At 41.9% G+C, this 22,529-nt stretch overlaps 1 protein-coding gene across 1 annotated transcript; it reads right to left on the bottom strand.

Moving 5' to 3' along the window:
- Positions 1–3,755: 3,755 nt before the first annotated feature.
- csrp1a (cysteine and glycine-rich protein 1a) lies at positions 3,756–13,265 on the bottom strand. Its single transcript, XM_077204723.1, has 6 exons — positions 13,035–13,265; positions 8,504–8,613; positions 7,041–7,209; positions 6,021–6,150; positions 5,796–5,889; positions 3,756–4,456 (listed from the first exon to the last, which is right to left on the bottom strand). Exons 2-6 carry the CDS (start codon positions 8,610–8,612, stop codon positions 4,380–4,382), a joined length of 579 nt encoding a protein of 192 aa, XP_077060838.1. The 5' UTR covers position 8,613; positions 13,035–13,265; the 3' UTR covers positions 3,756–4,379.
- Positions 13,266–22,529: the final 9,264 nt, after the last annotated feature.

Genomic DNA, 22,529 nt, shown 5'->3' on the forward strand with positions numbered 1-22,529 from the left:
TCAGCTCCCCCTTGGTCAACTGGAAGAGAGTAATCTCGCCCACGGGCTGAGTATCTCATTTTCAGTTTTGGAGATGGACTCGGTCTAACACGTCTCTCCAATGAGAATGTGTTCAGCTGGTGTTTGAGGTGAGAAAGGGTCCCACTGAAAGAACTTTCAGAGGCTCCTGGGGTATATGGTAGTTGCAGCCTTTGGCTTCCTCCATATGTGACCGCTTCAGCGCTAGCTTCATGATCGAGTCCCGAGGTGATCGTGGCAGAGCAGCTCACCCTGTGTGACTATAGTTCATCACTGCTGCCAAACCCTCGTCAACAGAGGGGCCATGTACAAAGGGCGTGTTTTAACGGGGGCCGGGGCGACCCTCGACTACACGGGCATTCGTGCCTCGAGTTGTTAGACCTTGCACACACTTCATGTTGAGCAGAAATGCTCCTGAAACTCAGTGAATTTCATCGCACTCAGGTGTTGAGCAGCAATGCTCCTGTAGCTCAGTGAGTTCATCACACTCAGGTGTTGAGCAGAAATGCTCCTGTAGCTCAGTGAATTCATCACACACAGTCCTGAGCAGAAATGCTCCTGTTGCTCAGTGAAGTTCTTCGCACTCAAGTGTTGAGCAGAAATGCTCCTGAAGCTCAGTGAGTTTATCACACTCAGGTGTTGAGCAGGAATGCTCCTGAAGCTCAGTGAACGTATCACACTCAAGTGCTGAGCAGAAAATGCTCCTGAAGCCCAGTGATCTTTACATGTTGTGTCGAGCAATGCTCCTGTCTTTTTGCGCCCGTCGCTTGCACCTACGTGCCAAGTCAGGAGAGGAACAGGTCTTCATAGTTGCCCCTTATTGGCCCAACTAGACCTGGTTCCCATCGACAGCCTTCCTGACTTCCCCTGAAAACTCTTTCAGGGACGGGGCACGATGGCACACGCGTTCTTCCCCTGGAGATTCCGGGCGGTCTTACATCTGAACACGGAGGTTCAGGTGGCTATCACAGGCATGTGATAGTTACCATCACTTCTGCGAGCACCCCCTAGAAATGGGTAGCGTGCTTACGCCTTTAGAAGTGGAACCTAGTCGTTGAGTGCGTCTTCTCTCCAGAGGAGATCCTGAAAGCTTTTCGATCACTTCAGTGCTCTCTTTCCTGCAAAATAGGTTGGAGTAGGCTGTTTTCCTTCTCCCTCAAAATGATGTTGCCTCGGTGTTTAAACGACGCTCATCGTGTTGCAGAAGTGTGCAGAAGCACGTTCTGATCGTCAGGTTCCTGAGGAGCAAGGTCTTGTAAATCCTTGCGTCCCTCTTTATCCTCTTGGGCCTTGGCCCTGGTGCGATGCACTGCAGAGACCGCCCCTGAGCCACTGCAGGCAGTGAGTTAGAAATTCTGTTATATCAGTTCTCCTGCTCGCGTGGTCTCTACTAGAGCGTAGGTACTTGCTCGTTTTCGGTCAATGTATTGTGCCTGGAGTCTGGGCCGGCTAACTCTCACAAGCCGAGACCCCGGCTCGGATTGTGCCCAAGGTTCCTACCTCTCCCGTAATAGGAGCAGGTGGTGAGCCTGCAAGCGCTGCCCTGGAGGAGGCAGATCCAGCCCTGGCTTCTCTGTCCGTTCGCTTGGACGTGTACAGAACGCAAGCCATGGACCTCAGACCAGCTCTACAAATATCTGTTGGAATTCAGCAGAGAGGGAAGGCGGTTTCCATGCAAAGTCGCACTAGTGCTTGCCTTCATTTCGGTAAAAATCCAAGATGCAAAATGTCCACTTAGGTGTTGAGCTTCTCTATGATGAGTGTAAAGTGCTCCGCCTGGGCGTTGACGATATGCTTTGCTAAAACAGATTCTAGAGTTGGGGGCTGGACGACACCTAGTTGAACCGCTGCTTCCCGTGGGCTCCCTTCTCATGAAGCCAGTTTCACCGTGAGCCCGGTTCAAGTGTCGGCTTGCTGCGCCATTCCCCTCCTATGGACTGGATACGTGTGCCTTTCTACTCCAGTTGAGTTCCCTTAAAATTGAACCCTGTTGAGTTCCTCCACACCCCTCAGACGTCGGACGTGCGGAACGTCTGGTGTTAGGCCTACCATTCGTAAGCAGTCTGGAACCTGTGTTAGGCTGGGTCCATATGTTGCGGTCCCTACGGCGACCCCATATGTGTATTCTTCCACGATACGGCTCCCTGCGGTGACCCCGTGTCTTCCCTCGGCAGAGTCTCTCTGCCGTCACTGTCCGGTGTGTCTCCCCCCGTCTTAGGCTGGAGCCACCCCAGTGACATTCCATATGTTAGACTGCCCGGTTTCCGCCCAGTTCATATGTGTATTTTCCACGTTACCTCCCTCTGGGTTGGATATGGCTTCCGCAGCGTCCCTTCCTTCAATGTACGGGGAACGCTTTCCCAGTGGTCCTGTAGGAACAGCAGTGACTTCCCTGGCCTAAGCCCTGTCCTTCCCCGCCTTAAATTTGCGGGGGCATCAGGAGGCTTTGGTTTAGGCACTGGAAGGTGGCAGCGTTAGTGGCGTTTACAAAGGTTATACCCATTCAGTTGACCGTCGACTACGTCTGACGTTATCGACTGAAAGGGAACGTCCTGGTTGCGTATGCAACCTGGTTGCGTAAGTCCCCTTGCCACTACCGCTGGACCACCGCTGACCCCGGGTTACTCTCGGCTCCTCAGCGAAAAGCAACTAGTGCGTACATCCACTTCCGTATTTATACCCGCGCCGCGGGGGCGGAGTGTGTGATACGAATCACGCACGGCAATTACATTGGCTCATTCAATAGTACTCGAAGAGGATAGGCTCTCTAGCGAGATCTCTATTCAGTCGACCGTCGACTACGTCCTCCGTTCCCTCCTTCAGGGAACGGTGGGTTGCATACGCAACCAGGACGATATTTTTCTTACAAAAATGCATTGCTTCACTTCAGAATGGCCTTTTTTAACCCACTGGGGCTGTATGGATTACTTTTATCATGGAGGGATGCACTTTGTTGGGCTTAAAAAACTCTACTCGCTCCCATTACAAAGCTAGGAATGTTTTTATATATAAAAGTTTTAAAATTTTAGGATTTTTTTATATAACTCAGATTGTGTTTGGCTGAAAGAAGAGAGTAATATACACATTGGAAGGGTTGATGGTGAGTAAATTATGGGGTAATTGTCATTTTTGGGTGAAGTAACCGTTCAACTTTGAAATAATCAGCAAATCATCATATTATAATGATTTCTGAAGGATCATGTGACACAGAAGACTGGAGTAATGATGCTGAAAATTCTGCTTTGATCACAGGACTAAATTACATTTTAATATATATTACAATAGAAAACAGTTAGTTTAAATCATAATAATATTTAGCGGTTTTTGATCAAATTAATGCAGCCTTCGTCAATTTAATATAGATGTCTTTCAAAAACTTACTGACCCAAATGTTAGAATGGTAGTGTACATTATCCAGTGTAAACTTAATAAATTAAAAACCAATTATGTTTTTTTTCCCCTGATGAGTGATACCATAGTAACTAAATCATTTGCATTTTTCTCAAAAAGGCCAACTTGACTGTGTCCCGGATGTTGACAGGTAAAACACTCTTCTACAAAAAAGTACGGAAGCATGTAGGTGTGATATCAAGAATAATTTGTAAGAAATACCCTCTGTTAGAAATACACACCAAAACTAGCACCGCTTACTTGTAAGACACGTTCATTTTTATAACTATTTTAAACATTCACCAACTATTCAGTTTAATGGACACAAATAAGAAAAGACAAAACAATTGTGCATATTTGTATACTTTTACTTCTATTTCCATGCAGAATGCTTATGTGGGATATTTTCCACTGACGTATAAATAAATTTAGTGCATCTTTAGCCAGGAAGTGCTTGTGAATCATTCATGCTTTGAGTAGAGCTGAAGGGAACATTCTTTACAGTGATTAAAGCTCAAAGAAGCATGTGGTCAACTATAAACTGGATATGCAGATCCATTAGAGAACAGACAATACATCTAAGCAGAGTAATACTGACGTAACAGCACAGCTCAGGTTCCACTAAAACTCAAGTGATCATCTTAGGTGAGCAGATTAAGTGTTAATCCCATGTTCTGTTTACATACTTGACATTCTTCCAAGCATTTGGCAGTGTTCAGGAGTTAATAAGAGATGCTTATGGGTTTAAGACAATGACATGATGTTTTGTGGAATGTGATGAAACGTGGAATGTGTCGTCTTGCTTAAGAATTAGACAGAAGAATCTGAACAATGGTTTCCTTCTCAACTGACGCCAGTTTCCTTTTTGAAGACAGTGACATGCATTCACATGTATATGAGCAGGAGGTGTTCAGCTGCTTCTACAAGTGCTCACAATGGGGAATGTATAGGAAGGTTGTGGTGTAGGGAATCTATTGAGTGTGTGACAGCGCCCCAGCACCTTGACCATATCCAAAGCCTTTTGGTCCAAAGCTTTTGGCATAGCAACCTGTGTAGGGCACAAGACGAGGAAGTTAATATGACACCATTACATTGGTAAAAAAAATTAATATGAGTGGTGTTCTCGCCACCATGATTCTAGGTGCAATTAGGACAGAGTATTGACACAGATTTCACAAATCAGTTAAAATTCACACTGTAAAAAAAGTTGCCGCCTTACATTTTTAAGTACAATCAATTAAATTAAACTGGCTTAAAAAAATTGTTGAATCTTGTATATTTTATAAAGTAAAGTTTAAAATTGCTTAACTTTTTTTGATAAGTTAAAGTAATGTAAAAACATATGTTGTCGTGACTTGATCATATATTTTTTTTACAGTAAGCTCTTGATTTGATATGAATAGGATATATGTATCAGGTACAGTGTAAATTTTTCTTAAGAAAAAAAATATTTTAACTAATGCTGTAAACTATAAGGAGACCATTTCAGATTGCATATTTATAATACAACAACACTAAATTACAAATTGAGTTGTATACAAACATTTAAATTGCACGAGGCAGTTTTTATGTCAACTTTTGATAAAAAAAAATTTCTACTCAAGAGATTTATTCAAACAGGAGGCATCACTCGCATAATAAAAATGTATTGAAAATTGTATATACTGCATTTATTTATAAATGCTCCTATCTAGAGTTAGTTTTTCTTGCTAACTATCATATTTATGGACAATAACTGGCTTTCCTGAGGGAAATGTAACTACTCGACACTGTTATGCTGTTTTTTTGATAACTATAAATCTGCGTTTGAAACAGTGAGCAATTACATGAGACATTATATATTTCAGTAAGTTCCACTGTATCGTTCAACATACCTTCTGATGTTTATTCATGTTCGTTTTGTGCTATAACTTGTGGTAAAGAGGAAGAGATGATTCGTTTCGCTTGAACTGAGGCGGCATCAGTTTCACTAAAGCACGCCAAAACAGCATTTATTGTTTGAATGATGTGATAAAACTCAAAGAAATCGAACTGAAACTGAACTGAGACTTTTTACATATCAAAAGTAACAAAGCACGAAGCTTACTGCGATTTTTGGAAGGGATGCGAGCAACATATCATTTTTAATCAAGTTTTGTTCATGCATCACCTGAAAACATTATTGACTGAAAGATTGATCTGAGGATTTAAGAATCGATTTTGGAATGAAGATTCATTAAAATGTATTATACAATATTGTAAACCCAGCCCTTCTCGCGATGCCATTGCTAACATTTTCGGAACGTTTTTTAGTGCATTATGCCTTTGCTAGGGTGTTCTGTGAGGTTTCTAGGTGGTTGCTTGGCAAGAACCACTAAAAAGAGACAGGATAACATTGGATACTCTGCCTTTGCAGAAGATTTCTCCATCCTTGTCAGCTAAAGTTGTGGATTCCAGCCCCTTTCCACATTTCGCACACCGGAAACAACCCTTGTGCCATGCCTGCGGAGAAAGAACGACAACAGTCGCTCAATGAAGACCATACCCAAAGCTTACAGAACCATAAATGGTGGCTTATTTAATTTTGGTGCGCCACCTCTGCATTTCCTCCTGCCGTTTCTGCTTTCACTTACATTTCCTGCCCCTATGACTTTTTCAGCCGCGTAGACGGCCTTGCTACACCGTGGACAAACATCAGAGCTGCCAAACTTTTGAGCAAACTTGGATGTGTTGGGGTTATTGGTGGGCCGATGCTCTTGAGGCCTGCATTAAAGAGACACAGAACACAAAGAATCAGAGGATGAACAGTCACTAGACTGGCCACAGTTTGCTAGATTGCCAGCACATCATGGAATGGTTCCCCAAAAAAACAATTAATTCCGTGATCACTACAACATTCCAAATCTTCCTGATATTCATTGTCTTGTGGAAGCCATAATAAGTTGTTTTGAAGAATGTTCATGCTGCTCTTTTCCATTCAGTGAAAGTGGATGGGAACCAAGAGCTGTCAAGCTCCAAAAAGGGAAAAAAAAGCCATAAAGATATTATAATATTCTAAGTGGTCTTTACAACTTGTGTGCTATTTCCAAATTCACACTTATAAACAATTAGAGGGAGTAAGTTTAATACATATTTGGCGTGCTGTCCTGGGGAGGGCTTCGAGCTCGGAATTCGGCCCGAACCCAGAGTACTTCCACCCCGTATGTAAATGGTTTGGACAAGAAGTTTGGAGAAGGGGTGGTGGAGGGATCCTGCTAAACTGTCAATGAATTATGGTGAGACTGCTGAGTATATATATATATACCTCTTATCGTTGATTGCTGAGTGCTCTCCACTCGTGTTAATTATCTGCGCATGCTCCTCCCGAACTTTGTTAATAAAACATCATTAATTGAAAAAATAGCTTGGATGCTATAAATGGAATGCATTTATAGCAAAACATCCAAGCAGAGCATTCAAGAAATATAAAGTAGTTGGTTGCTTTGCCTTAGTATATGGAAAGGGTCTGACTGATATATGTTTAGTGAGCGGTTCTTGGCCAGAATAAGCCAGATTTTACACTCTGATAGTCAAAAGTCTGATCTTGCAAGACTAGAATAAAATATGGAGTGATATTTAAGAATCAAAATGCAAAGCAGATGTATTTTTCTTACTCCTCGGCTTTAATGCCCAGCGACTCCCCTTTGTCCATGCTCAGAGTTCCTGCACCAGCGCCATAGCCGTAGCCTTTGGGCCCGTATTTTTTGCCGTAACAGGCCTTGCAGTAGATCTCATTCTCATGGACGGCCACTGTAGTGCTGTCTAGATTCTTCCTGCACACCACTGAAATGAGAAGGATGACTGAATTTTACAAAAAACATGGATGTAAGTGTTCCGCAGTGACCTTTAGCTTCAAGATTTCAACGAGGCGATATAGTAGATCAAGTGTGTTGAGTGGGAAGATATCATACTAATATATGATTGTTAGAAAGATATATATATATATATATATATATATATATATATATATATATTAAGATGAGAAACTATGAATATGTTGTGTTTTATATTAGAAAATAATTGTACAATTGCTTTCTTCTGAGTAGATCGATAGAGACTATACTACTGTGCTAGTTTGTGAATTTTGCAATCCTACAGCTTTGTCTCTAACGCCTTGGCAGGTCCCTGTGTTTGAGTTTTTTATTAAAATAGCTTTGATTTCCGTCCTCCCCTGCCACAGTCTGTCTGGAATGCAGATTCCTTTGAGGGCCCAATGCAGGGTAATATTATACATCTTAAAGTGGCTTATAAAGTCAAACAGAAGAGGGCGCCGGAAAACAGCCTTTACTTTACATAGTATTCTGAAACTGTTGGACAAATACTGCCGTTACCACCTGCCGGATTCACATACTAATCAGAATTAGAAGTAGTTTCACCCAAACCATAGTAGATGTCATATATTTTAAATGTAAGACAAAAGTAAGTTATGAATTGTAAGGTAATGAATTTAGCAAGATGTGAAAGGCTAAGTTTGCCGAAAAATGAAAATGCTGTCTTAAAATGCTGTCTTACACAAACCTGTAAGACCTTCTTTTATCTTCAGAACGAATATAGATCTTTTTAATGAAATCTGAGAGCTTTCTGTCCCTTAATTGACAGCCTATGCAACTACCACTTTCAAGATCTTCATTTGTGTTCTGAAGATTAAAGAAAGTCTTATGGGTTTGGAATGACATGAGGGTGAGTAATTAATGACAGAATTTTCATTTTTGGGTGAACTAACCCTTCTATATTCTCCCTGCAACAAGACAGTCTGTGATAAAGGCAATTTTATGACATGGCATGGATATGCCTTTTCACACACACAAAAGTACTTCAACAAAAAGCAAACATTTTATTGTGTAATACATAAACTATGAAGCAACCAAAGTGTGTCAGTTTGCTCAAAGCATTCAGGCATAGATTTTTCATTTTAGTACAATGTGTTGTGCCTGCTATTGTACAAAAGATGATAATGATTAACAGACAAATTATGTATTACTAATGCCTTTGGTAAACTTTGTTAAACATGCTGATCTACTGATGCTGTGTGGACTCGAGTCATGGCACTGGACACAGTAAAAAGAACAGGACTTACTGCACAGGAAGCAGGATCTGTGGAAGCTCCGTCCTTCACACTGCACTTCCTCTGCAAAGTACACTGTTTTCTGGCAGCAGCCACATTTGTTTCCACCCCCAAGAGGCATCCTGAAACACACACACAGCAGAGTAGCTCACAACGTGTGTCCTGAAATCACCTACTTTTGGGGACCTCACATGGTTCCCTCAATAAAAACAACATCCAGTAGGGGTTTAATTCAAATCCAGAAAATGCATTGTTATTCATAAACACTTTTTGTTATATTGGTTGAAACTCTCTTCACGTCCTGACAACAATCAATAACAGTAGGGGTCAAAATATTGAAACATGTACATGTTCTTCCAATCATTGCATTCGATGTCCTACCCTGCCTGCATTTCTATACCTCCAAACACTTGCTCGCGCGGACGTCATCAGCGCATTCTGTTGCACGCAGACAAACAGCAGTCGCTTTTTACAGTTCCTCCTGAACCAAAACAACAAAAGTTCACGCCATGTCATAACCGTATTTACGAGATGGCCACCCGTGACGTTCTGCTCACATCCTCAGGCTTGGATTTATGCGTTTCTGTGTCAACACTATCAATGCTGAAATGAATCTGTAGCAGTCAGATTGTACAGGTCAGTGCTCTTTAAGTTGTTTATGTTCATTATTATTGTAATAGTATGTGCTTTGAGACAAGAGATAATTTAACTCCGTCTCTCGTGAGGCTTTGCAGAATCTGCTGTGTGTTCATGTGGTTTGAAGGAGACGCTCTGAAGGGAGGGTGGGACTTTCAAAAGCACATATTTGTGACTCCAGAGTACAGCTTGGACTTCACGAGAGAACGCAAAAGCATGATTCACAAATTTCCTCCATCTTATATTTTTTCCTTCACCATGCCCCTTTATGGGCTTCATAAGATCACAACTGACCTCTAATCCCAAAAAAACAAAAAAATAAATCAGCTTGATTTCTGCTTTTTATGTTTAAGGGTAGGAATGAATAAACAAACAGCTTGAGGGGCTTTCCAAATACCCATACTTGCGGTCTTTGCACTTGACCACTTGCCTACTTGCATGACATATTTCCTGTATTTGGCCCAAGTGTTCAAGTAGGCATGAAGACCGCAAGTGTGTGTTGAACTTTTGATTACCTGATGGGACACACTTATAGTATTGTAAAATTGCAAGTGTTTACTGAGCTGTGTTTGATTTTCAATACTTTACATTTTAAAATAAACTTTTAAATGTCTGATCAGTAGTCCCTATGTAACAGAAAACAAAATTTTAAATTGTGGTGCTATAATTCAGTGATAAAAATGCTAATGTTGTACAATCATCTTTGCACCAATAAAATTACACTTTAACAATTTGTTTTACAGTACTACCAAAATACATGCAATATCTAATTGATTTAATTGACAGTGGAATGTTTTTATCGTGATTTTGGGGCATACGATTTCCCGAATCTAATGCATGATGGGATACGCTTAGCTTTGAATATTGCTCTTAAATGCAATTGCACTTTGGTATTTTTTAGACATGGGACAGTCTTGCACACTTACTTCCTGTCGCATGCACGCGCTCTCAGGTGGCCAAGAACGCAAGTGTGGGTATTTTGGAAAGGAATATATTCGATCTCATGAAAGATCAACTTTCCGGTGATTGGTCAAATAAAGATTGAACCTTGCCTTCATCAGTTCTTTCTCAGTCCCAACAGCACAACAGAATAAAAGCCATCCGCTAAAGTTCTTAAAGCTTTATTACAACTCTTTCTTATCAAACAACACAAACCGCACAGAAGCAGATCCAACCAGGCTTTCTTCGGTGTAGGCATAAATTCAGCAACCTATACACGTGAAACATTAGTTTATCTTATAAGTGTTAATTTACTTCACATTCTGCAGCCACAACTACCCTGTTGCCTACAGCGACACAAAACAAAACAAGTGTCATGTTGCTAACAATATGCCTATACATTGACAGTGAATCATGTGCATCTGATCTTCTGTAATTGCTGGGAAATGTCTCACTGATTTTGTCCATTAAAGGGCTTGTTGGTTGTAATCGAGACATTCCTGCAAAGTTCTGATGTCTCCAGTCTAAACACTAACTCCGGCCCCTGACTCCAAACATGTCATAGATGTGAGGAAATGACACACAGCCACAAATGCAGATAATGTTCTCTAGTATAGTAATACAAAGACTGAATGCTCTCTTAAGGCCTTTTCCTTCCTATTGCAAAACTACGGGATTCTCTGATGCATCAGAAGGTCATAGAAAGCTTGATAAATTGGCCAGACTATAAACAAAGCCAGACTCAAGGATGTTTGGGAGTATTATGATAACACTGTGAAATTGTTTTAGGCAGTGGGATCAGTTGAATCTGATTTCATCTACTTCAGACTTCCTGTGATATCAGAATCTGAATCAGAGTTTTTTGGATGCCTACAATTTCATCCGAAATGTGCTGCATTAGTTTCAGACATTTACATATGGGGAAAGCCAAGGTCATATGTGGTCATAGAAGATGCGCTTCCCCTTTCGAAACATATTTAAATTTCCTTAAAATAGTTTCAGTTACGTGTCACTGCAAAACGTACACATTCCAGCATAAACCCTGCTGATAAATTATTTGTTATCAGAGCATCCATGTTCACAGACCACTGTTAATTTTAACAGAAAAGCAAACATACTGTATGTGGGATTTGGCATGGCAGAAAGCGCGCAAAGAACGCTTCCTTTATAATCACTGAAAAGCGGCCACTCATCTTAGATCATTGCGATCTCACAAAGTTCTATTACAATAAATGAAGCTGACTGCACAATGAATCTCTTATTTACATCATTTTCCTATGGTAAGATAATTTGTGAGCATGCAGAACTCAGAATCTACTTATTGCTCAAAACATCAGAGTTTTTGTTCATTGCTAACTTAAACACCTCTGATTGGCCTTTGTATGCAAGTAATGGTGTTTGGTTATTGCTCAATGCTGGAAAAATGTGTTGTAATTAGAAATGTTTGGCGTTCTCCAGAGCGCAAACACAGATACGCACTGGATCGTTTGCCAAATATGTTTTGCCAATGTGCTATTATTACCACTGACCACTGATCCTAGACCAGCAGTTCTAAAAATCTAAATGAAAGCTTTAGTATAAGTTCTGCCAGGAACACTTAATTACTACGTCACTTATTACCTTCTCATCTATCCAATCATGTCCTTATACTCGCTGTACAAAAGTTCGGTACTTACACTTGTTTGAGTTCGCAGACGTGACAACTACCCTCACCCTCCCCACCACCACCAGGATGGTCCTGTCCATCGGCTGCGCCCCTGCCTTCATCTTCAGGCAGGAAATGCAGATCCGCTACCCTCGGATTATGAACTACGGCAAAGAACTTTATAAATAATTGCTTGCTGGGCTGTCAATAAATTGATGCTTTGTTAAATCATTATATCTCCCGAGTCTTTCTGGTAGAAATTGAGTTACATGTGAAATGTTGTTTCTCCATGCCCTAACCCTCATATTGTGTTCCAGTTATTTTGACCCAGAGAGTATTTTCTTTTTCCCGAAAATGGTATTTAATGTTATCACATTGGAATAAAACTTACTTAAACAAGTATGCTCCAACTTTAAAAAAAATTTAAAAAAAGTCCCACCTTGTTACACTTGTGCTGTTCCGAGTCAAATATGTCTGTCTGTCTAAAACAGATTGCTTATAAATCTTTCATTATACTATCTTTGTTATTGTATTGGATTCAGACTTTTTATTATCTACTTGTTTTTTTTTTTTTCAATTAGCACAGGTTTTGTTTTTCTTTTTGTAACTGATTGTAAGAAGGCCTCATTGTCCAAGTAGGCCTCATTGTTCTGAGTTTATACAATACAGTTTTTTGGGGGGAATACGCTTGAGTGAACTTTTTAAAGTGGCATAAGCTCAAATCAATGAGGCCTTTGATCAATCAGTTACCAAAAGAAATACATAGCCTTTGCTAACTGAAAGAAAACAAGTTGCCAAAAATATCGCATCCCATATTTGGTGATGATATGGCATAATCTGAGATTAACCATCAGTTTAAAAGACCAAGAACCTCAAATTAGGCAAAGGATTTTCAACATATAGCACAAGGATTTTAAATGAAAGCTCAGTTAAAAGTCTAGGTCTTCTTTTTGAGAATCTTGGTCAAATTGTTCCTTCTCAGACCGAATGATTTTTAGAGCACATTTATTCTAGAAAACAAGACTAGACAAGTCACATTCCTGATCACACATTAGAAAAGTTAGAAGTAGTTTGTAACTGTGAAAGAGAAGAATTGGACTTATATAAGTAAAGGTTCACAAAAGTTGCATCTTCTCTTCCAGGAAGTGTGTCAGCTCAACAAAACCGAACAGTTCTGATGAGGTGGAAAGAATTTAAAGAATTCCTGGAAACCAAAACCTCAAAAAGCCTCCTGAGCTGTAAACAAGTTTGCAGAGCCATTGCACAAGACAAGCGGAAAAAGCATGTAGGGGACAAAATAATACACTGTGAATAGCTTCTTACCTGAAATGATCGTTGGTAGGTATGTGGATATGGACAGAAAATCTACAGTCAAAGTCCAACAGACTATGGGAATGAGAACAGCTTCTTCTGTCCTAACACATGCAGCGGTGGAGGGTCTGTGTCAAATTTTAGTGCAGGAGCTCAGGGTGGGACAAACAGTGAGGGAAGTGAGTCTAAACTATGAGCTGTGGTGAGATGTTAAAGTAACAGCACTACCTCATGACCCTGTGTGTGTTTGCTCTCTGACGCCCCCTCTGTGGCTGACATACATTATTCATCCTAAAAACGATCTGTTACACACTCACACAGGAGTAAAAATGTCAGTAAAATGTAAAAAAAAAAATATTTTCTTTTTTTTATAGGTTTATTGTGGTTGCTCTTTCATTTCTCAGATTTGAGATGGAAATATTAAGGAGAACCTATTATGGCTCTTTTTACAAGATGTAATGTAAGTCTCTGCTCTCCCCAGAATGTGTCTATGAAGTATCAGCTCAAAATAGCCCATAGATTTATTATACCATTTTGAAAATGGCCATTTTTGAGTTAAAGCAAAACGTGTTGTTTTCGTGCATGTATCTTTAAATGCAAATGAGCTGCTGCTCCCCTTCCCCCATCCAGAGTTGTGATGTGCTTTTGCAGCTCGTGCTTCGGATATTCTGTCAAAAACGAACAAAACATATCACGTCTCACGTGAGATTGCAGTTCTTCGTTGTTGAAAGTTATTATTTGCATATGTTTTAAAGCCATGTCAGTTTAAAGTTCTGTTCCCTTTGTTTGACCGGTTGTGAACACTTGTGGCATACACATTATCAGGTTCAACATCAGGTTCCTTTGTCTTCAGAACGGCATTGTGTGCTGTGTGTGCTATTCAAACCTCTTCTCAAACTACTGGCAGCCCTCAACGACGCAGAGTATGACCCTTGCGAGTCATTTCCCATCAAACTGCCCCACTCCAAACTCGCCTTTGATAAGGAAGAGCGAGCGTGCCCGTCCTCAATGGACCTGCTTAAAGAATTGAGCACGTGTGAAGGAAACGTCAGTGAGGAAGTGTTTGCAGAGCTGCGCCGAGCCACAGACTTGCGCTATCGGCCATTCCATGGGTGCTATGGTCACTACGGAGAGACATCTGTGGCTCAATCTCACTGACATCAAGGAGAAGGATATCTCCCGTATCCCGTATCTCTTTCCTGCCTATTGGGCAACTCAGTTAACACCGTCGTCAGTAGGTTCCGGGAGGAGGTTTTGTTCCACCCCTGCCGTGCTGAAGGGTCTGTGCTGTCAGCCACCCAGCCCCAATTGGGTCCATCTCAAAAGAGTGAAGCTCAGAAACAGAGTGCGCTCCCCTCGCAGAGATTGGGGACCTGTTCGCCATGCTCAGCAACAAAAGACAAAGATGGACCTGAGATATTTGATCTCTTCTAAAAAGAAGAAATCCTGAGGCTTTTGAGACCAGTCCCGAGGGGGTGTGCCCCCCATTTGTCTAGCAAAGTTTGCAGTTCTTGTGTCAGCAAGTTACACGCTACAGAATACATTTTGCCCACTTTTCTCCGAGTTTCAATAATGTGGTCTCCACTATCGTGAAACCAGAACAGGTGCGCTTGCTGACACAAGAACTGCAAACTTTGCTGGACAAAGGGGCCATAGAACATGTTCCCTTCCCAGACAGACAGTCAGGTTATTGCAGCCGCTATTTTCTGTCTCCCAAAAATATGGGGGTTGCAACCAATTTTAGACCTTCTAGACCTTCGCTATTTACTTCCATTCGGCATAGCCTTGTCATCCTGCACATACACTAAAAGCATGGATGCAGCTGGCTCCTTTGCGACTCAAGGGCATGGACGACTCAAAATCTTATTCATCGAGATATCTTCCTAGCTCATCTTAAAACTCTGGGGTTGAGACTCAATGCCAAAAAAAGTGTTCTCTCTCCGACCCAGAAAACAATGTATTTAGGGGTTGAATGGATCTCGGTCACCATGCGGGCACGGTTGTCTCCTGCACGTGTCGAGTCCATCTTAAACACCCTGAGCAATGTCACGCTAGGTCAGAAGATTACACTCCATCATTTTCAAAGAATTCTCGGTCTTATGGCAGCTTTGTCCATGGTTATACCTTTGGGCCTTCTGCATATGAGACCATTTCTGTTGTGGATCCGAGCCAGGGGATTTTTATTCTGAAGGAATATTTATTCATTAAGTTGATCAGAAGTAACAGTAAAGACATTTATAATGGTACAAAAAATTTTGATTTCATATAAATGCTGTTCTTTCGAACTTTCTATTCGTCAAAGAATCTAGTTCCCTTTCGAAGGGAACTCGGACTGCGTCAATCGCTATGGGGAACGCCTCAGAGTGACTGATGACTGAAACACTGTAGAATCACGACAATCCTATTGGGCGGCGTCAATCAATGATGTCATGCTCTAGCGCGACCAGGAAGTATAAGAGGAGCGCCCAGAGAACATGTCATCCTCTTTTCGTCTGCAGGGACTGTTTCACTTACACTGTGAGTAAAACGAAACTATGGCAAACAAGGGAAGTGTGCCGACCCGTGTGAGAGGTTTCTGACACCTGGTTGCACTCACTACCTTTGTGGGCTCTGTCTGGGTGAAGAGCACGCGCGCTCTGTTTTCGAGGGGATAGAGTGCGCCGACCGTGAGCGTTTTTCTCAATGAGAACGCTCCGTTCTCGTCTGTCTTTTTTCTCGAGGGAGGATTGACAGTCATCTTTGCCTCGGGTCTCACTCGTGCCAAGGCTGAGAGGAGACTAAGATCCCGGGGATCACAGAGGGAGCTCGTTGACGAGTTTGAGAGAGGAGTGAATCTCTCGGACTCGTCGGCGGGTGACGAGAACGAACTGTTGGGCGTCGATGCGAACTCTGACACATCCTCTGGTCCAACAGTCAGTGCTCTACTGAACGCACCCGCCAGGCTTAAAAAAAAAAAGTAATGCCATGGCAGCGCGTCAGAGTGGAAGCGCTCGAGAAAAAGAAAAAGAAAAAAGAAGAGAACTCTTGATGAGCGCTTTCTCTCTGGCCACACCCTACCAGACACCATTAACAGAGTAGTTGGCACTACATGCCTCCTCCAGTTAAAATGAACGTAGACAGGCTGTAATTAACGGCCTCCGTTCCCCTCCTGGATAGGATAGGATGGGTTTCACGGCTGCTGCAGGTAGAGGTGGACTAGGGATCACTCTCTTAAGTAAAAAAAAAAAAAAAAAAAAAAACGCAGAGAGGTTTTCCTGGATTTAATTAATATAGTTGTTTCCACTAATAAAAAAGACTAGTTTAAGACCACTTGGGTGCGAGTATGGCAGGCCTCCTCTTCTTAGAGTCTTTCTGTTAGGCCCCTGCTCCCCATAACCCTGTGGAGGCAGTTTGCGTCTCTGAATTTGAGACGGTGGTCAAGTCGCTCCTCTAGAGTAGGATGACGTAGTACTCCCCTAGTTAGCAGGGTGTTTCTATAGAGTGCTTAGTAACGAGCTAGCTCTCCTAACTATATGTATCAGGCCTCCTCCCCTTTGAGAGTCATCCTGTTGAGGTCTCCATATGTACAGTTAGACTATGTTATCTGTTTATAGCATGTGTCAGGCCTCCTCTCCTTCGAGAGTCATCCTGCTGAGGCCTCCTTGATAACAACATTTCAGGTGGCGCTTGAGAAGTGGCCCCTCTCTCTCTGAGGAGGTGCTTTAGGCCCTTCGCTCCCTGAGCTCTGATGATCGTCGAGCTATCTCTCCTAAATATGTGTCAGGTCTCCTCTCCTTTTGAGAGTCATCCTGCTGAGGCCTACATATACATTTTGTTGTGATGGATCTGTTTTATAGCATGTGTCAGGCCTCCTTATAGCATGTGTCAGGCCTTTTCAGCAATAAAACCAGAACTCCCGCTCGTGATTTCCAACTCTCTGATTGGCCGAGCCAACACGAAGAGGTTGGACTCCTCCAAAGGTATAAATGACGCTCACGCCCCAACCCGCTCGCCTCTCTCTTCTCTTGGTAGTTTTCATCCTGCCACAAACACTGTTTCGGGTGATACAGGGATACACTGCCGGAACCATCAACGACTTCAATTTTCAACAACTTCAAGAATTGTTCCCATTACAAATGCAAGTATTCAATTCAATGAAATGTGATGTATTCATGTGTGTATGTTGTTTAGTTTATTTATATTCATATAAATATCTATATTTAGTTAATAAAACTTGTACATAATATGTATTTGGTTCTGTTTTGTTTGCAATGCAAAGTCACTTTACGATCACGGTTTTTGCTACAAGTGCTGTACATGCGAAGAAATAATTATTCTTCTGTGGCCATGGAAGATACCCTTTTCTTAGAATAAATTAATAATCAAAAGAGTTCGTTGGACGAACTGATTAATTGATTGTAATATTAATTCAGCCACATCAAGTTAATCCAATTAACTGACCCAAATATTAAAATTAATAATAACAAGATATTATTGATTATTAATATTTCCTAAAAGCTGAGTTCCTTACAAGCTTGAGAAGTGGCCCCTCTCTATCTGAGGAGGTGCTTTAGGCCCTTCGCTCCCTGACCTCCGATGATTGTCGAGCTAGCTCTCCTAAAACATGTGTCAGGTCTCTCTATCTGAGGAGGTGCTTTAGGCCCTTCGCTCCCTGACCTCCGATGATTGTCGAGCTAGCTCTCCTAAAACATGTGTCAGGCGTCCTCTCCTTTGAGTCATCCTGCTGAGGCCTCCATATATACAGTTTGGCTGTGTTGATCTGTTCTATAGCGTGTGTCAGGCCTCCTCTCCTGCGAGAGTCATCCTGCTGAGGCCTCCATGCAAATAAGCTTTGCAGGTAGTAGGAAAAGGGCCATCTCACCAACAGAGAGATGTTTAGGCCCCTCACTGCCTGTGTTCTACATCATGAACTTTATTCACCCTATGAGGAAAAGCTCTAAACCACACAGGTGTAAGTGTGGCAGGCCTCCTCTAATCTCAGAGTCATCCTGCTGAGGCCTCCACTTCCCATAGCACTGTAAAGGAGCTATCGTCTCTGGCTAGAGACTGTGGTTGAAAGGTAAACCCAAACAGGTTGTTGGCTTCATCGTTAAGCATGATAGCCTCCCTGGTATGGGGGTTGACACTGTCCCCCCGAAAGTAGCAGGCTAGGGCCCATAGGCTCAGGGCTACACTCCCTTAAAGGAACCCCCCTCTGAAAGTTGGGCTGTGGTTCCCATGCCCTCGAGCTGGCAAGCCCTCTGTGTGATTCACAGAGTTCCCTTCGCTTAGCATGGAGCTCGGGCAGTGGCCGTAGGGAGTAGTGCTACAGTTAGCCTGACGTGTAAGCAGTAGGGGGCTTTAACTTTGAGTTAATGTGTTTTTGCTTGTAGCCATAGTTGCTAAAGCATCCCCTCAGCATGGCAGCGTGGGAATCTCGTTCCCCATAGCGCTTGACGCAGTTCGAGTTCCCTTCGAAAGGGAACGTCTTAGGTTACGACTGTAACCTATGTTCCCTGAGAACAGGGAACGAGGCACTGTGTCTCGTCGCCATGCCTCCGGCCTGCTTTTACAGTCCCTTCAGACGAAGAAGTGGATGACATGTTCTCTAGGCGCTCCTCTTATACTTCCTGGTCGCGCTAGAGCATGACGTCATGGCTGATGCCGGCCAATAGGATTGTCGTGATTCTACAGTGTTTCAGTCATCAGTCACGCTGAGGCGTTCCCCATAGCGCTTGACGCAGTGTCTCGTTACCTGTTCTCAAGGAACATAGGTTACAGTCGTAACCTGAGACGATTTTTTTTATTATTATGGTTTCCACAAAAATATAAAGCAGCAAAACTGTTTTCAACAATAATAATAATTAGAATATTCATATAGGCCTATATTTCGGAATAGAGAACTTGTGCTTGTGCAGTCAACATTTCTTCTGAATGACCTTGCTGACAACGTACAGTCCATTATTTTATGGTTCATTTACATCGACAGATGGAGTCCAGCTGCTGAAGACAAACGAAGCTGCTTTGACCTTCAGATTTTGATGCTTGGGTGGGTCTGGAAATGCCAAGAGCATGTGGGCAATGTACTACTGCTCCTCTTCAGAGTGATTAAATATCCCATCAGGCACTGCTCACACACACCCGGCTGTCAGAGTATTTCTTTCAGTATCAGGATAATTTCAATGTTAGGGAGATCTACTGTAGTGAGTCGGACTCTGGTGTTGCTTTGGAAGGGGCGATTAGTTCCAGTCAAAGCGAAGTATGTTAACAGATACTAACTTCAAAAGAACTTCATAACAGTAATTTATTAAAAACTTCTTCTGTAGTTTGCAGCAGGCACCTGTTACTGTCATTATGACTAATAACGAATAACTTACACCATGCATGACACACCCCCAACTGTCATATATATGAATAAGGTACAGGTATTTTGAAAATCTTAATGGTGGCATGTACTGTTAGGTGTTCAAATCAGAGTTAGTACCCACAAATCAATAACACATTGGTTAATATATTGTTCATGTGCTTGATTTTCCCAAATATACACAAAAGTCCAAATTCCCTCCAGCTGTGAAGGGCAAAACATACAATGGCTGGCTGATATATGTTCATATCAGATCTTCTGTTGGTCAGATGTGACTGCTTAATTCCACATCTGTCCCAGAAGTTCATGCTGTCTGTGTGGGTCCTAATTCCAAATTTTGCCCTCCCCCTTAGTGTGTATTTGTATAAGAGATTATTGGATGTGTAGGAAAATGAATTAATGTTTTTCAAGGGAGGTCATTTTTGGAGACTGAATAAACCCATATTAGATTACACATATTATTTTATATTAGTTATTTTACATCCTAGGTGAAAAGAGGATGTACAGTAGTGATTCCATTCAGTCATGGTTATAAAGGACTCACTGGCTCCATCTTGTGGCGTCAAATAAGTTTGAGAAACGGACACAGAAGCTGTCACTCTGTTTATCTTTATTGCCTCTGTATAAGATGTATTACTTAATTACATCAATCTTGATACAATTTGTGATTTAACCAGTTGTCAAATCATAAGACGAGTCACTAGCCCTACAAATTTTCTCTCATCATAAAATGAAAATCGTCCCAGAATTAATCAATGCATTGTATTATTTAGGTAGTGTATTTACAGGTATTTGGTTTACTGGGCAATTTATACTGGGATATAGGGCCACATTTCACCAGAGATTAACTGCCCTTGTTAACAAGTAGAGTGCTTATTGTATTGAGTATGCACTTGTAGTGTACTTAAAATCAAGTATATGAAAATATAATATTAATGAAATAAAACACTTTCATGACTGTGTTTAAACACTTTTAAAGTGTGCATTTTGTAATAATGTCAAATTAAAATTTTTACTTTACATTTTAAATCATGTTTTAATAATCCTTTGTCGTGCTTTAAAGAAGTACACTTATTTTAATGTGTTGACTAACATACTTAAAGCACATGTAAAGTAGGCTACTTAATTAAAATTGTAACCGTAGTGTGTTATTCAATGTTACATTTAAAGTTAATAGTGATTGGAAGATCTTAGGCACATCCACGTAGCGTTGTGAAGTAAACAAAAGGAGCTGAAGGGAACTATCTGGGGCAGGGCCGACGGATCGGCTGGCCCTGGAAGAGGAGGCTGGAGAGGGAAGCTGAGCGGGTCCGTAGGAGACGCTGGAGTCTAGGAGCTGCATGGACAGGACAAGCGGAGATTCAGGGAATAATTATCTTCAAAATCCTTATAAAAATATGCAGAGGCTAGCTGCGCCTTGGGTGGGAGTATAGGCAGGGCTTTCCTCTATGCCCTCGTACACTACGAGCAGCACCACAGCTTGGGCTCCCGGGCGATGGTTGTTTCCGTCCTCTGATCTGGCTCTTTCATTGCGGCAGGCTCGGGCTCTCCATCTGCGGTGGGCTCTGGTTTTCGCTACGAGCAAAGTGTGAGGGTGACTGGCTGGAGTGGGGGTGGTGTCATCCTCTTCGGCTGGGGAGATGGTGAATGCGTACTTGCAGTACCAGCACCCATACTCGATGAATGCAACACCAGGCAGGCCTAAAAAACCCTTGGTGTGTGATCCTCCAGGCTTTGTTGTTCCTCCTCCAGACAGAGCAGTTTGACAACTGTTAAGTCCACGGTGCGGAAACCAAAGGGTTAAAAAAATGCAGCTAAAAAAATGAATCTAGGTTTCACTCATCACTGAACAATATGACAGAATTCAATGTATATTCTTTAATTAACTGACACTCAGGAGAATACAGGAACTTAAATAATATACACCAATCAAACATGCAACGTTACTTGTTTAATGATCTCAGGTAAAATAGGGCAAGCTTTGGTGATAACTAAGCAAATATTTAATTACTTCAATAGTAATTTCTTGCTAGAAATGACGAAGTGGAAAACATTAGTCAAAAATTAGTAACACACAAACTGAACACCAACCGCAATTTTCAGATGCCATCTTTATTTTTTTAGCTCAACTGTCACAGAATGGAAAGCACAGAATTGTGGGATATCAAAGCCAGCGAAGGATTTTTAAGGGTAAGGTTATCTCAGGTGACGTCAGCAAAGCTTAAATGGGATTCTCTGAGAGGCGGTGCACCAATAGCCGCACCCTCATCGGCTCGGGCCGCACCCTTTCGCCATGCCTCGTGACCGAAAGAGAAGAGAGGTCGTTTTGAGGGGGGAGGGAAGGGTAATGTATTTGATTAAAGATTATAAGGATACATGAAGTTAAAAAAAATAATGAAGTGCACAGATAAATCATTTATAATAAACACTACAATATTACATATAAAAATAAGATTTGTCAAATTTGATTTCATGCCGACTTTAAGCTTTCGGACGCAGCCCAAATGTTCATGGCTACTAGCTACCTGAAGAATAACACTTCCAATTAAAAGATGCAGTAAGCAATTATTGAGAAATATTGTTGAAAGTGGATCGGACCAAGCAGCTCATCACACTTGTAGCCAATCAGCAGTTTGGGGCGTGTCCACTCATGATAGGGGGGGGGGGGGGGTGAACCAATCAGCAATAGGGGGTGTATCCACTCATGATAGAGGAGAGAGATTGAGCTAATCAGTAGCAAGGGCCGTGTCCACTCATGATAGGGGAGGAGAGAGAGTGAGCCAATCAGCAAAAGGGGGTGTGTCCACTCATGATGGGGGAGGAGAGAGAGTGAGCCAACGTGATTAACATTGATTTTGAGTGTGTGCTGCTGCTTCGCTTCTGCTATGATAAAGAGACATCCACCCTTGCATTGTGTGATCCTCCAATGAAAGGAGTGGTGTGTTTGTTTGGGTTGACCTGAATTATCAACAGTGTTCAAAAATGATTTTCAGATATCACTTACTGCACCTTTAATGGCACAGACATTTGAAGGGAACTCTATCGCCCCCTTGAGGTGTTTTACTGCCACAGCAGGTTTGGACAACAGGGGCACTCTGTTTGAAATGTGTGTGCCAAGTATTTATAACTGAATCTAGCTGTATTGTGTATTGTGTGCATTAACA

The sequence above is a fragment of the Siphateles boraxobius genome, unplaced genomic scaffold (genome assembly GCF_051911475.1).
Source record: "Siphateles boraxobius isolate OS27281-9 unplaced genomic scaffold, OSU_SipBor_1 50, whole genome shotgun sequence".
Taxonomy (NCBI): Eukaryota; Metazoa; Chordata; class Actinopteri; order Cypriniformes; family Leuciscidae; genus Siphateles; species Siphateles boraxobius.